Source organism: Ranitomeya variabilis, chromosome 4 (genome assembly GCF_051348905.1).
Source record: "Ranitomeya variabilis isolate aRanVar5 chromosome 4, aRanVar5.hap1, whole genome shotgun sequence".
Classification (NCBI taxonomy): Eukaryota; Metazoa; Chordata; class Amphibia; order Anura; family Dendrobatidae; genus Ranitomeya; species Ranitomeya variabilis.
The window spans coordinates 563,333,413-563,349,789 of NC_135235.1; the positions used below are offsets into that span (position 1 = coordinate 563,333,413).

Below are 16,377 nucleotides of genomic sequence, written 5' to 3' on the forward strand. Positions count from 1 at the left end.
AGAAACATTTGCATAGCATTTTACAGACAATGATACGTAAAGTGTCAAAGCCTGCAAATTCAACTAATAAAATGAAGATCAATTGGACAGGGTGCTGTTATGTAGCAAGGCATAAGAATCAGTAAGAGGCTAAGTATATGCAGATGTCTATGCAGCTACATGAACAACATTACCACAGTATCTGAAAGATGAACTGAAGTGAAGTGACACCAATGACCCATATAACCTGGGTGTGCAGTGATCAAGGCAGGCTATGATGATGTACCCACTTATAGACCTTTCTTTTGCCCTCTGGATCCCTGAGAAAGGTAAGATCCCCACAAATTCTTTTATCTTTTCTTGGCTAGGAAGAATTGCAGATAGGGAACTTTTCTATGACACCATGGTTCATAAACAAACATTGACAGATAGTACACCTCACCCCACGGATTTATATCAGCTATGCCAGTTTCCCCATCGTTGCCAATATTTCGTCAGTAGAGTTGGGCAATATATGCTTAATACTGTGGAAACTTTATAAATGTATCAGCGATCAGACAAGTCAAATACTCTGGACATACACCAGAGCTTACAAAAGGGAAATTCTGCCATTAGCATTCACTTCTAATAGGAAGGTACGATAAAAGTCAATGGTTAACACTGAATAGAAAGGGGGAAACAAAATTCCACCTTACCCAAAAAGTTTCTAGTCTGCAAATTTAAAATATGATTTTTTTTTTTTAAACTAATTGTTCAAATCGATCATTACTTTGCAGTTTAAGAAAAAATTTTGCACAGTGTTGCCATCTAGAAATAGTCTGCAAGCTTTTGTTGATGTACAGATTTAACATAGTATGAATAGTTTGGTTGTGTCCTGGAATTAAAAGAATACTTATTAAATTGGATTCACCCATGATGTAAATTTTATGACCCTTACAGAGTAACTACACGTAATTTTTTTTATAAATCAATAGTACAAGTGACAAGATATGTAATATATCTTGACGGAGAAATATGCTCCTTTCCCCCATTATTAGTCACTTATCTCCTTCACTGATCGAATCTGTCTACAGCTCTGTCTTCAGAGAGGGTTTAGATTACACTTGCTGCCTTTAGAAGTCTATGGAGAGGGGACAAAGAGAAGATACTGAAATTCCTAATGACTAAAGAGGTTAAAACTGCAAATAGTGCAGGATACAAATCATATAATGGCCACAAGTAGCATAAATCTTCATGTACACATACGGCAACTTGTTCTGAAAAGTTAGCATATTGCTATGCTAATCAGATTTTTTGGATATTTGTTTATTGTCAACAGCAAGATCCATCAGCAGCAAGCAATATGTTTGATAATGGTTTACATTTTGCAAACTATTTTCTTTTACATTGTACATTGCAAAAACAAGAGGAGAAATTTCAATTTCTCCAAGCTTGTGCCGCAGCTGGCATGGTCACTCTTTATGTTACATGATGGGGAGTCCATGCCTCTGATGCCCTTCAATTTCCAGGGGAAGAGCGGTCCACATTGGAGAGGAGAATGTTAGTCATGGGGCGAGAGTCATTGTCAACCAATGTGTTCTTACGTTTCGAGGGACAGGGACTGTGCTATGGGAACGTCTTCTGAGCAAGTGCAATTTTTAATATTTACAGTTTTGCTCTTAACAATGTGCTTATAAAATAAAAGATATTAATAAAAGAGTGTGCTTTGCATTAAAATATAAAAAGGGATTTATGATCACATTAAAATTATATATTAAATTTATATTGTACCGAAAAACCTCACAAGCAGAAGAGGCTACCGGGTATTAGCAGCATGATCTGAAATGTTGCTGTGCCGTCAGACATGCACTACTGTAAGAAAAAAATTATCAACATAGAAAATATTACCCCCCAACCCCCATTCAACTCCAGTCATGCTGAGAGTTGTAGTTTCACCGCAGCTAGAAAGTCACAAGTCACAGGTTGTGTTTTTATACAATGGCTGGGCTAAAGGAAAACGAGAGTGGTGGGTTTATCTTTTCCTATCCCGCAATATCTATGGGGCTATATACAATTCACGGAATGCTTTACTGTAATAAGTAAATGATATATACTCCAGGGCTGTCACACTGGCATACACAATGCATAGGGAATGCTCACTTTATAGAGATTGGCGGAAGAGAGGGGGATCCTGTTTAGCACCGCTTTATATGCCAAAGTGGAGAGAAGCTGCTACCAAGAGTGTCCCTCCTGCTCTGAAGGACTCGGCACATACATGGATTACACAAACAGCCCAGCTCTTTTATTGGGCATCATGTAATGCTTCATTTCCCCTGCGGAGGCACTGCAGGAAAACTGCAGACTTACTGCCGAGCTGCCTTGCAGATTACTGAGGGTCTCAATAACGGTGCATCATGTAATCAGCTCAAAAAAAAAAAAAAAAAAAATGGGACAAAGGAGTGAAAGAGATAATTTTGCATATCCTTTCTAGTAAAGCTCAGTTTTCCCTCCCTGAGGAGGTTAGGTGTTGTCCTCACCCTCAAAAGATTAGTCACAAAAATAAATAAAATAATTGAAACAAATAAACTAATGGGGGTGGGGAGATATTGCAAACTTTATATTCAGATTTCCTTCCCTTAGGGTGAAATGATGGAGCTATATAACTTGGATTGATATTGGAGCGCAGTCCTCCGACTGGCCGCGGCTCTCCCAACCCGAGCGTCACAGCTGCCTAGAAAGACATGAAGCTGTCACGCCCAGGTCGGGAGAACCGCCAGCCAATCTGTGCATGGTCCGATTTATACGGCGCCCTTAGGCTGCCTTTCAGTCACACCCCGAGTTTGGACCGGGACTCAACCGCATCATAGCCAAATATAAGGCTAAGATCGGGTCAAGAGACCCACAGCATTTGTAACATCGCGGTAAGTATTCAGATTACACATGGCGGCTGTGTGAAACCATTTGGCTCACCCAGACCGTAAGGATTCGGCACCCTGACACAGATGAGCTTCACATCTGCACTTACAGTAATTCTTAACGGTTTTGTAAAAGATCAGAAAAGTGTCTGCTATTTTCTTTTCTAGAAATAGCGCCACTGATGTCCACAGGCTGTGTCTAATATTACAGCAGCAAGCGGTCACTTATTTTGACTAATCTACAGAAATAAACTGACCTACAATTTCTCTAATCTCATCTCTGCTAACTTTGCATCAAATCCCACGATTCTCTCTGCGGTCCGACAGAAAAATAAGATTATGCATTACAGGACAGGCTCATTATTATTCACATATGCAACCATTACCCCCCAAAATTTACTCGACCACAGGTTTTTGCTTTTTTTGTTAAAAAAATATATAAAATATATTCAAAAACATATTACAGAAGATAGTGTACAGCTTTCCATCTTATACAGGCATATATACAAACACTGAACATTGGCTGTTTTTTTTTTTTCTGTTAAGCCCTTGGTTCATTGACCGGGTTTCCATAATAAATGGGGTTCACAGACAGAAGCGTAATCATCTTTGCAGTTACCATGCATCTTTGCGGTATTAAATGTATCTATAAAAATTGCTATATAATATGTTTCATGCCATTAAAACATTGGGTTATGTTGCAGTCATTGGACCATGTCCAAAAAACAAAGTATACATCGTAGGATTGGTAGATCTATTGGAAAGATTACAAAATAAAATAAACCCCCATACACAGGTCAGGCTATCAGTCGACAGATTGTTCCAAGGGTGTGCTCCGGAGGTGTCGCTTTGGCTCTGCTGTAGAAAAGAACCGCACGTCTTGGTCTCGGTCCAGCTGCATAGCCTGCACCGTCTTTTCCACAGCATCAAGATGCGGGTTACCCAGGCTGGTGAAGTAGGCTGAAAGAACGAGTTCACAATTATACCGACTGACACAGAACATATTGCATATGGTGCAGGAAACCTTCTCCCTCCACTAACAAAAGCCAATTTTAATGTTTTTTTTTTTTGGCTGATAAAATGGCTAATTCTATTGGGCTACATCAACACAACCAATACACACAGATGTCTCTTGTCCAGGAAAACATGGACCGTATTTCATGATTTTTACCTATTTATTCCCCCTCCATGCAATGAAATAATATATCCATTTGTCAAGCTGATCAGAAATGCTGATGAGGGTCAAAGATCAGGAACAAGCATTCGTTTTAACAGGGCACTTAACACAAGATCGGTAAGGGGGTTCTGATTAATCACCATGTTGGTCAGCAGACCGAAGGGGCAGTACACATCCCCTTCAACTTTTAGAAGGAAGAGGTTTTTATTTAAAAAAGTTAAATCCACTCCGTTCTTAAGAATGGAAGGATTTTCTAAATTCTTTTGTTTACCACTTGCTGCCTAGGTTACCGACCACCACTGTGGTGGCTAGTCTCCTAGGCAAGTAATCCAGTGCTTACAAGCTGGCTGGATCCATCAGGCTTCAGTCCCTCTGTGCAAAACTAACTTTACTCTCAGAGAAGAAGAGCACACACTTGGGGACAGTCGCGATAACTTGCCGATGCTTCAAAGCAACAATCAAGGAGAATAAGACAACACCCCCCCTCCCCCCCAGCAAGCAAAAAGCTGGAAGGCAGGGGAGAAAGGAGTTTCTGAAAAACTGAAAATGTGAGACATTCATGCAGCCATCATTAGCAGTGGTCTGCTCGACTACAAACCTACTAATTCCTATACACAAAGGAGATAATGCAGGAGGACAAGTGAGGCTACATCCTCCATTTGGCCTTCAAGGAGGAAGCTTTCAGCTGAAGCCTAAATCTGTAAATAAATATTAAAGAGGTGGATTACCTTTCTCCAGAAGCGTCTGTTTCAGAGCCTTAGCAAGTAACACTCGTACATTGGGCACAGGATCGGATGCCAGACTCAACAGATTGGGGAGAAGGTGAGTAACAAACTGGTCAGCGGGCATACATTCCTCCTGTACCACCGCCTGCAAAAAAAAGCAAACCGCTTTTTACAGAGCTTTATCTATCAAGGATGCAGACAACAATTATTTATTATATGGATCCAGGGATTGAGAAGCACAAAATTAGAAAAAAACAAATAAAGAATTGCAAGTTTAACCCCTTCATGACTGGAGGTATTTTCATTTTTGTGTTTTGTTTTTTTGCTCCCCTTCTTCCCAGAGCCAGGATGGTTTTTTTTTCTGTCAATATGGCCGTGTGAGGGCTGGTTTTTTGCAAGTTGTACTTTTGAGCAACACCATTGGTTTTAACATATCGTCTACTGGAAAACGGGAAAAAAAATTTCAAGTGCGGTGAAATTGCAAAAAAAGTGCAATCCCACAATTGTTTTTTGTTTGGCTTTTTTACCATGTTCACTAAATGCCAAAACTGACCTGCCATTATGATTCTCCAGGTCATTAAGAGTTCATAGACACCAAACATGTCTAGGTTCTTTTTTATTTCAGTGGTGAAAAAAAATTCCAAACTTTGTAAATAAAATAAAAAATATGCCATTTTCCGAAACCCGTAGCGTCTCCATTTTCTGTGATCTCGGGTTGGGTGAGGGCTTATTTTTGCATGCTGTGCTGACGTTTTTAATGATGCCATTTTGGTGCAGATACAATCTTTTAATTGCCTGTTTTGACTTTTTTTTTGTTACGCTGTTTAGCGATCGGGTTATTTTTTTTTAATATTGATAGATCGGGCGATTCTGAAAGCGGCGATACCAAATATGTGTATATTTGTTTTTTTTTTTATTGCTTTATTTTGAATGGGGCGAAAGAGGGGTGAGTCGAATGTTTATATTTTATTTTTTTAAATATTTTTAAAAACTTTTTAAAAACTTTTGGCATGCTTCAATAGCCTCCAAGGAAGACTAGAAGCTGCCTATACACCGATCGGCTCTGCTACATACAGGCGATGCTCAGATCGTCTGTATGTAGCAGAAATGCTCACTTGATATGAGTTTGATAGCGGCATTTAATGAGTTAATAGCCGCGGATAGATTGCGATTCCACCTGCGGCTGTTCCGGGTACAAGTCAGCTATTCAAAACAGCTGACATGTGCAGGGAAAGATGCGGGCTCACCACTGGAGCCGACATCGGCGTATTAGTACGTCCAATGTCAGAAAACGGTTAAAGCTGCAGGCACACTGCTTTTGTATAAGATGCAACCTTATGACTAGCAGGTGAGTGCGCCCCAACTACATTAAAATACAAACAAAAAAAAACATTAATGGTCAAATTACCTGGCAGATAAATGCAAACGCCTGACGTCCAACCCACTTAGGAGAATGTCTGAATTGCACAATGAGCTCATTAATAAAGTTGATGCCCAACTCACTTTCACCATTTGCGTAAAACTTACGCAAAATTTCAACAATCTGGAAAAAAAAAACAGAGGACAGGAGACTTGCATCACACAGATGTCCAACATGTGTTTTTGTGCCTAATTCTCTACAGTGTTGTGCAAAGGATTTGGCAGGTTTGGAAAAAATGTTGTTGAGTAAGAATGCTTTAAAAAATAGAAGTGTGAATAGTTTACAATGAAGCGACCGAGAAAGTATTATATTTTTATTAGTTAACAAAATGCAAAGATAAATCTAAATCACATCAATATTTGATGTGACCACCCTCTGTGTTCAAGACAACATCTTGGAGTCTGATTGGCACCAAATTTATTGTGCAGCAGGACAACGACCCCAAACATACAGCCAATGTCATTAAGAACTATCTTCAATGTAAAGAAGAAGGAGTCCTGGAAGTGATGGTGTGGCTGCAAAGAGCCCGGATCTCAGCATCATTGAGTCTTTCTGGGATTACATGAAGATACGGAAGGGTTTGCACAAGCGCCTTCCAGAGAAGATCTGTGGTTAGTTCTCTAAGATGTTTGGAAAAACCTCCATGCCGAGTTGATGCATAAACTATATGCAAGAATACCTAGAAGAACCAATGGTGTTTTGAAGACAAAGGGGTGGTCACCAAATGTTGATGTGATTTAAATTTCTCTTTTGTTCATCCACTTTGCATTTTATACATTGATAAAAAATAAACTAAATTGACGCTATTTTTATAAAGCATTTTAAACTTTGCAACATTTTTTCCATACCTGCCTAAAACTGTTTCACAGTACTGTATATGTGTACTGGTCTATCTTTTGAGACTACAGTCACAGTCTCTATGGTAGATCAGGGATTTCCAACTCACCAATTTGAAAGCGATCCACCTGACTTCAGACACTTTGTCTGAGCAGAGCATCAGCGCTAAGACCCGTAAATAATCATACACGTCTTTGGGACTGTACAGCTCCAGGATCAGGATCAGCTGCCTGAAAGGAAAAGGAAAAAAAAAAGCTCTATTTTCGGTCTTTGCTTTCCTGGCAAAATAGTACAATAAAATGTCTTATTTTTCTTACTTTGTTTTATGTAAAGATTAATTGAATAGATGATAGACAAACAACTTCCTGCTATATTTACTGCATCAGTTCTCGCGGTTTGCTGTCAGTGAATGGAAACCGTCCCCCTAACATTTAGAGGCTAAAACCTACCCTGATCTAATCTTGTTCACACAGGTACAATATGTATTTTGGCATTGCAAATGGAAGATAGCCTGGCATTCACTTGACGGCTGTGTATTTGCTTTAACCCCTTAGTGACCAAGCCAATTTTAACCTTAAAGGGGTATTCCCATCTCCAAGATTATATCCCAATATGTTATTATTAATTATTATAGCTCCATTTATTTCATGGGGCTTTACATGTGAAGAGGGGTGTATATTACAAAAAAAACAAGTACAATAATCTTGAACAAAATGAGTCACCGACTGGTAGAGGAGGAGAGAGGACCCTTCCTGCAAGGGCTCTCAATCTACAAGATATAATAATAATATTAGCAAACATCCTTAATTAGAAATGTAGTGTAGTTCTTCTGATTCACTATGTTGCATGTGGGGCATCGCAGTCGCTTAGGTGTCTCCATGGTTATGACCACTCATATATTGACAGTTAGTTGTTAGTGGTCGCAACCATGGATACCTAAGCTACTGGAATGCCTTGCACATTGGTAAGTGACATAATAACAGTAGTGTAGTTCTTCTGATAAGTTATTATACCTATTACATATTGGATCTTAGAGATGGAAATACCCTGTTAATGACCAAGATTCCTAGATTTTTTTTCCTCGACATACTGTACTTTATCTTCGTGTTAAACTTAGGTCTATATGTTTTGTGTTTATTTGTGAAAATATCAGAATTACGGCAAAAATGCTGCAATTTTCAAACTTTCAATCTTTATATATTTAAACCAGTTAGTCCTGCTGTACAAAATAATTAATACAGAACATTTCCAACATGTCTATTTTATATCTGCATTATTTTTCAAACATCGTTTGAAGGGTTAAAAGTTTAACAGCAATTTCTCATTTTCTCAAGAAATTTACAAAACCTGTTTCTTTAGGGACCTATTCAGACTTAAATGGACTTTGCGGGGCCTATATATATTGGAAATGATACGATTTTGAAAAAATGCACCTCTCAAATACTTAAAAACTGCTGTCAGGAAATTTGTTTAACCCTTCAGGTGCTACACAGGAATTAATGAGAAGTCAAATGAAACAAAAAAAAAATAATTTTTATTTTAAAATATTGCTTTAGCCCCAGTTTTTTTTTTTTTACTTTTTCAAGGACAAGGACAAGAAAATGGACCCCACAATTTGTTACCTAGTTTCTTATGAGCGCGCTTAAACCCCACACGTAGTCAGAAACCTCTGTTTCGACCAATGACAGGACTCGGACGGGAAGGATCACCATTTGAATTTTGGAACACAAAATTTAGCTGAAATAAATTGTGGGAGCCATGTTGCATTTGCAGGGCCCCTAAGGAGCCTAAACAGCAGAAAACCCCCACACCTGACCCCAGTTTGGAAACTACACCCCTCAAGAATTTTATCCAGGGGTATAAATGAGTATTTTGAACTCACAGGTACTACACAGAATTTGATAACATAAGGTTGTCAAATTGAACATTTTAATTTTTTTTTCATGAAAATGTTGCTTTAGCCACAAATATTTCTCAGTTTCAAAAGGTAACATGAAAAAGTGGACCACAACGTTTGTTACCCAATTTGTTCTGAGCGTGGTGCTAGCCCACATGTAGTCAAAAAGTTCTGTTTGGACACACGGTAGGGTTCAGAAGAGAAGAAGCGACATTTGGTAATTGGAATGTAAATTTGACAGGAATAAATTGCAGACACCATGTCTTATGTGTAGAGCCCCTGAAGTGCGAGATCAGCAGAAACCCCCAAATGACCACATATTGGAAGCTTCACTGCTTAAGGATTTCATCTAGGTGTGTAGTGAGTATTTTAAACCCACAGGTGCATCACAGAATTTTATAACATTAGGATGAGGAAACATAACATCATAACTTTTCAGTGGTAAAAATGTAATTTATGTATTTGACGCAAATTTGTTATTTACAGAATGGTTAACAGGTGAAACTGGACCCCACAGATGACAGACTCGAGTAGCGGCTGTTTTTTTTTGTGGGATAAGTTAGGGGTTTTGTTGGTAACATTTTGGGGTACGTAATATTTTTCGATCGTTTTCAGTATAAGTCTTGGATCACAATTTTGTGTTCTACGCTGTGGACTTATGTCAGGGTTTCCGTGTAAATCGCACAAAAATGTGATTCAGACAAAACCCCCAACAGAACCACCCACCATAATGAGGCAAATGGAGCCAATTCGTACTCTGCGTGGCGTCTCATACGGTGGTATCTATCTTTTAAGGCACGCACAGATCTGTGGTCACCCACACTTGTGCACTAAAAAAAACTCCTAAAATGATAGGACACCGCCGGAACAGAGACCAGTCCAACCAAAGTGACTGCATCTGTCTCATCAAGTAAGTGGCTCCGTCTGGGGTTTTGTCCAAATCACGGTTTTGGGATTTACACAGCTAAATTTGGACTGTAAGACACACCCCTAGTTTTCTCCCAAATTTAAAAGAAAAAAGTGTGTCTTACAGTCTGAAAAATATGGGAATTGTTTTTATCTAATTAATTTGCGCTATTCACTGCGCGGTAAAAGTGATAAGACTGATTTATTCGTCGGGTCAGTACGATTATAGGGATACTAGATTTATATACCGTATATGCTCTAGTATAAGCCGAGATTTTCAGCCCATTTTTTTGGGCTGAAAGTCCCCCTCTCGGCTTCTACCTCGAGTCATACCCAGGGGTCGGCAGGGGAGGGGAGTCTAATAATACTCACCTGCTCCCAGCGCGGTCCCTGCAGGTCCCTGGTTCTCCCGGCGCCGCAGCTTCTTCCAGTACTGAGCGGGTCACATGGTACCGCTCATTACAGTAATGAATATGCAGCTCCACCTCCCATAGGTGTGGAGCCGCATATTCATTACTGTAATGAGCGGTAATGGTGACCGCTCAGTACAGGAAAAAGCTGCGGTGCCGGAGAACCAGGGACCGCGCCAGGAGCAGGTGAGTATAATGGGGAGAACTGCGCGATATTCACCTCTCCTCGTACGGGGCGCCGCTCCGTCTTCAGCGTCTTCTGCAGTGATGCTCAGGTCAGAGGGCGTGGTGATGTGGTTAGTGCGCGATCGCTGCCTGAGCGTCAGTGCAGAAGACGCTGAAGACGGAGCGGCGCCTGGAACGAGGAGAGGTGAATATTGAAATTGCCGGGGCCTGAGCGACGAGAGGTGAGTATGTGAGTTTTTTTTTTTTTTTTTATCGCAACAGCATATGGGGCAAATATCTCTATGGAGCATCTTTTGGGGCCATATTCAACGTTTGTGGAGCACTATATGGGGCAAATGTGTCTGTATGGAGCATCTTATGGGGCCATAATCAACGTTTGTGCAGCACTGTATGGGGCAAATACCTCTATGGAGCATCTTATGGGGCCATAATTAACATTTGTGCAGCACTATATGGGGCAAATGTCTCTATGAAGCATCTTATGGGGCCATAATCAACGTTTGTGCAGCACTGTATGGGGCAACTATCTTTATGGAGCATCTTATGGGGCCATAACGTTTGTGTAGCACTATATGGTGTAAATATCTCTATGGAGCATCTTATGGGGCCATAATCAACATTTGTGCAGCATTATATGGGTCAAATGTGTCTATGGAGTATCTTATGGGGCCATTATTAACCTTTATGCAGGATTATATGGGGCATATTTTAATATGGAGCATCTTATGGGGCGTTATATGGGGCGTATTTTGTATGGAGCATCTTACGGGGCCCATCATGAACTGTATTATATATGGGGCTCATGATTCAATATGGATATTCAAAAACACAACCTACTGATGTCTCAATTACTTTTACTGGTATCTATTTTTACTTCTGAAATTTACCAGTAGCTGCTGCATTTCCCACCCTAGGCTTATACTCGAGTCATTAAGTTTTCCCAGTTTTTTGTGGCAAAATTAGGGGGTCGGCTTATACTCGAGTATATAAGGTAGTTTTTTTATGCTTTGCTGCTTTTACAGATTAAAAACAATATGTTACAAAAATGTATTTGTTTTCGCATCACGATATTGTGAGAGCTGTAACTTTTTTTTTCTTCCCACACATGATACAAATTAAAGCTTGTTTTTTGTGGGACGATTTGGCGTTTTTATTCATACTCTTTCTTTTTTTACACAACTTTTTGATCACTTTTTATTATTTTTTTTTGTGTCAGTATGATGAAAAGTAAAAGTAAAAATGTTTGGTGTGGTTCATTATTTTGTTTTTACAGTGTACTCTGATCTCTGGTCTCATGGACTGCAGAACTCATGTACTGCAATGCATAGACTGTCAGTGAGTCCCTGATAGAGCCTCTGAGACCCTGCTTATAGCTGGATATCACAGGCCACCGTACCCTGGGGTCAGAGTACCATGGCAATGATCGGTACCCAAGATTGCGACTGTGGGGGGTGGGGTCAATACTGCCACAGAGAGTCTTTTAACCCCCTAGATAACACTGTCACATCTGACAGGATTTTTTAAGGGGTCAATTTGCCCCAGTAGGCTCCAAAATCGCCAATACAGCAGGGTGTCAGCTGTCTTGTATAGCTGTCACCTGTGGGAATTTCGGCACCGGGGCAGCGCTATTGTCTTCCTGATGGTTTTAAAATGGTGTTCAGAGACTAGGGCTCCTAAGAATCCCAGTGATAAGCCCCTTCACGACCTTGCCCTTTTCCGTTTTTGCGTTCTCGTTTTTCACTCTCCTCCTTCCCAAAGCCATAACTTTTTTTATTTTTCCGTCAATATGGCCATGTGAGGGCTTGTTTTTTGCGGGACAAGTTGCACTTTTCAACGACATCATTGGTTTTAGCATGTCATGTACTAGAAAACGGGAAAAAAAATCCAACTGCGGTGAAATTGCAAAAAAAGTGCAATCCCACACTTGTTTTTTGTTTGGCTTTTTTGCTAGGTTCACTAAATGCTAAAACTGACCTGCCATTTTGATTCTCCGGGTCATTACGAGTTCATAGACACCAAACATGTCTAGGTTACGTTTTATGTAAGTGGTAAAAAAAAAATTCTAAACTTTGCTAAAAAAAAAAAAAATTGCGCAATTTTCCGTTACCCGTAGCGTCTCCATTTTTCGTGATCTGGGGTCAGGTGAGGGCTCATTTTTTGCATGCCAAGCTGGCGTTTTTAATGATACCACTTTTGTGCAGATACGTTCTTTTGATCGCCCGTTATTACATTTTAACGCAATGTCGCTGCGACCAAAAAAACGTAATTCTAGAGTTTCACATTTTTTTCTCGCTACGCCGTTTAGCGATCAGGTTAATCCTTTTTTTTTTTATTGATAGATCGGGCGATTCTGAACGCGGCGATACCAAATATGTGTAGGTTTGATTTTTTTTATTGTTTTATTTTGAATGAGGTGAAAGGGGGGTGATTTAAACTTTAATTTTTTAAAAATTTTTTCATATTTTTTAAAACATTTTTTTTTACTCTTGCCATGCTTTACTCTTACTCATGCCATGCTAGAAGCTGGCACCACTCGATCGGCTCAGCTACATAGCATTTGACAGTGGCATTTAACTGGTTAATAGTGGCGGGTGAATCGCGATTTCACCCGCCACTATTGCAGGCACATGTCAGCTGTTCAAAACAGCTGACATGTCCCGGCTTTGAGGTGGGTTCAGCGCCGGAGCCCACATAAAAGCAGGGGACCTGACCTCCGCAGTAATAGTACGGCAGAGGTCGGGAAAGGGTTAGTTACTACAGGAAAAAACTATGACGAGCCCTGAATTTCCTCTACTACAGAAATGAAGCATGGATACCATCCATCAGAGTGACAGATGTTCTGTTAGCTGCACTTACTAATAATGGAGGGTGCTAACTGGGGGGCTTCTCTTTCGGATGTCTTGCTCACAAAATCCATTTAACGTAGGTCTAATTCAGATGAGTTTGATGTGACTTTACCAGGGTAAGTGATATGTCCCTAATGTGTTACCTTCACAAATGCATGCATGCAGAACCCACATGTCTCCTGGTGTGCCATACAAAACATTACAACTGAGTTACTCAGTAATAAGGAAATATTACCTTCTCCTAACAGAGGAAGTCAGGAGAAAAAATAATGTACGGTTTATAGAATATTTTAGGCCACTGCTGGAATCGCAGTCCTGCTGCTATAATATCATATGTACCATTGTAATTCCTGATATGAAGGACTTATGAAAATAAATCACACTCACTCTGCCAACTCGTATCGAAATCTCCAGTTCCTGACGTTATCTGTGGTAAGAAATTCCTGCAGCTGGTACAGATATTCCCTCCTCATGTCCGCATGGAGAAGCTGCAGAGAAACAGCGATATACCATCTATTCCTTCATATGTGACATTTTTAGTACATCACTGCAATCATCCACCATTGTTCTTCATGGATGAATGCAGTCTCTTTACTGAGGAATGCCCATCTCCGCCATATAGCCAGTGGATGGAGGTGGTCTAGATTATGGAAGCAGACAAGTGGGCAGTGCTACACGGTTTCCACAACTCTCTATGGTTGTTGCAAAGACAGTATAGCACAGCCCACTTGGCCGCTTCCAAAACCCGGGTCACCTGACAAGTGTTTTGCATCTGGGCTATGAATGCATGAGCCAGGAATATCCTTTAACCCTTTCAAGACATTAACCATACATGTACAGCGCATGTCAGATCTCCCTCTTTGATGGCAGCTACGGCGCTAAGCCCACATTATTCCCGAAACACGTCCGCTGTTTTGAACAGCGGACATGTACCTCTAACAGCCGCGGGTGGAATCGTGATCAACCCGCAGCTGTTAGCCTGTTAAATGCCGCTGTCAATTATCTGACAGCGGCATTTAACTCGCGCTTACCAGAAGCGTGCCGGAAATCCCGCCCATCAGTGACTCCGTCAAGTGATCGTGGGTCACCAATGGGTTGGCATGACAATCAGAGGTCTCAAGCAGACATCTATGCTTGTCATAGCCGGATTGCTATGAGCGCCGCCCGGTGGTCGGCACACATAGCAAGTGAGCATTCCTGCTACACACAGGCGATCTGATCATTGCCTGCGTGTAGCGGAAGAGATTGGACAACTGCAGCATCTAGTCTCCCATGGAAACTATTGAAGCATGCAAAAAGTAAAGAAAAAATGTTTTTAATAATATTAAAAAATGAAAAAAAATATGAAAGTTCAAATCACCCCCCATTCACCCTCCCCCCCTCAAACATACACATATTTTGTTTCTCCGCGTTCAGAATTGAATGATCTATTAAGTTATAAAAAGAATTAATCTGATCGGTAAACAGCATAGTGAAAAAAAAAGTCAAGACCCCAGAATTATGGTTTTTTGGTTGCCGCAACACTGAATTAAAATGCAATAATGGGCAATCAGAAGAACCCATCTACACCAGAATGGTATAATTAAAAAACAACAGCTCGGCACGCAAAAAAATAAGCCCTCACCCGGCCCTAGATCCTGAAAAATGGAGATGCTACGGGTCTCGAAAATGACGCAATTTTTTTTTATACAAATAAAAATAGAACCTAGTCATGTTTAGTGTCTCGGAATTTGTAATGACCTGGAGAATCATAATGGCAGGTCAATTTTAGCATTTGGTGAACATGGTACAAAAAAATAATTAAAAAACTGTTTTTTTGCAATTTCACCGCACTTGGAATTTTTTTCCCGTTTTCGAGTACACAATATGGTAAAACCAATGTTGTCGTTCAAAAGTACAACTTGACCCGCAAAAAACAAGCCCTCACATGGCCATATTGACGGAAAAATAAAAAAGTTATGGCTCTGGGAAGAAGGGGAGTGAAAAACAAACGTAAAAAAGAAAAAGGGCTCCGTCATGAAGGGGTTAAAGGTTCCAAAATATAATGCACTCTTGTTACTTTGTAAGACTAAAAAGGCCTCTTAACCCCACATCACATTACCTTGAGAAAATCATAAAGGTGTTTAAGGACTCCAATGCGGACTTCATCCAGGTCTTTCAGAAAACCATTGAAAATGGGAACAAGATCTGCAGCAGTCAGCTTATCTCCTAGGATAACAGCGAGCTCATGGATGGAAAAGGCCAATGTCCGTCGTACCTTCCACTAAGGAAACCGGGAAAGCAGAGGTCAGACAATTTATTTTACCTTCGTTTAGCAAACTACAACTGGAAAGACGGTTTTGCAAAGTGGCTTCCCTACTTTTAATAGAACCTTTAATCATTCATTACACTACAAAAAATGAAACTACAAAAGATATTACTTGCTGTTATGGACTAAAAACACGGGTATTACTTACCTGGTAATAATGTGTTTTTTCATGAGACATGACGGCACCACGATATAAAAGGGGCGGCTCTTCTCTCCACATCAGTTGTTTTACAGAGTATGAGAGGAACTCCGCCGGTTAGTGTACACATAAATAATACATCCTATATGGTTCTAATCACCAACACCCAAGGGAGTGTATAACACTAATAATGCTTATCATGCACCCAACTAATGACGTGATCAACAGGGTGGGAATATAAGGGTGCCGTCATGTCTCATGAAAAAACATATTACCAGGTAATACCCATGTTTTTCCATCATACATGACGGCACCAAGAGAGAGTTACAGAGATTTGTATTCTCTTTAGGGAGGGATCACTGCTTGTAACACTCTTCTCCCAAATGTGAGATCAGAGGTAGCAGATAGGTCTAACCTATAATGTTTAAAAAAATGTAGACGGAGAGGACCAAGTGGCCGCCTTACAGATTTGGTCGATGGTGGCATCTGCTCTCTCCGCTCACGATGTCGCCATGGCCCTCGTGGAGTGGGCTTTTAGACCCTGTGGAACAGCCCTGCCTGCACTACTATACGCTAAAATAATGGCCTCTCTCACCCATCTAGCGATAGTTTGTTTTGAGGCTTTAAGGCCCTTTCTCGACCCCTGGAAAGAA

The 16,377-nt window shown here is 40.4% G+C and overlaps 1 protein-coding gene across 2 annotated transcripts in view; it reads right to left on the reverse strand.

Annotated features, from left to right (window-relative positions):
* Window positions 1-3,411: 3,411 nt before the first annotated feature.
* LOC143765774 (serine/threonine-protein phosphatase 4 regulatory subunit 1-like) overlaps window positions 3,412-16,377 on the reverse strand; it is a 105,597-nt gene continuing 92,631 nt past the window's right edge. For both annotated transcript variants that reach the window (XM_077252799.1, XM_077252798.1), the window contains 6 exons: window positions 15,379-15,540; window positions 13,665-13,765; window positions 7,142-7,262; window positions 6,184-6,318; window positions 4,779-4,920; window positions 3,412-3,833 (listed from right to left, as the gene is read on the reverse strand). In XM_077252799.1, coding sequence (XP_077108914.1) covers window positions 3,679-3,833; window positions 4,779-4,920; window positions 6,184-6,318; window positions 7,142-7,262; window positions 13,665-13,765; window positions 15,379-15,540 — 816 coding nt within the window. In that variant the 3' untranslated portion in view covers window positions 3,412-3,678. The remainder of the gene's footprint in view (window positions 3,834-4,778; window positions 4,921-6,183; window positions 6,319-7,141; window positions 7,263-13,664; window positions 13,766-15,378; window positions 15,541-16,377) is intronic.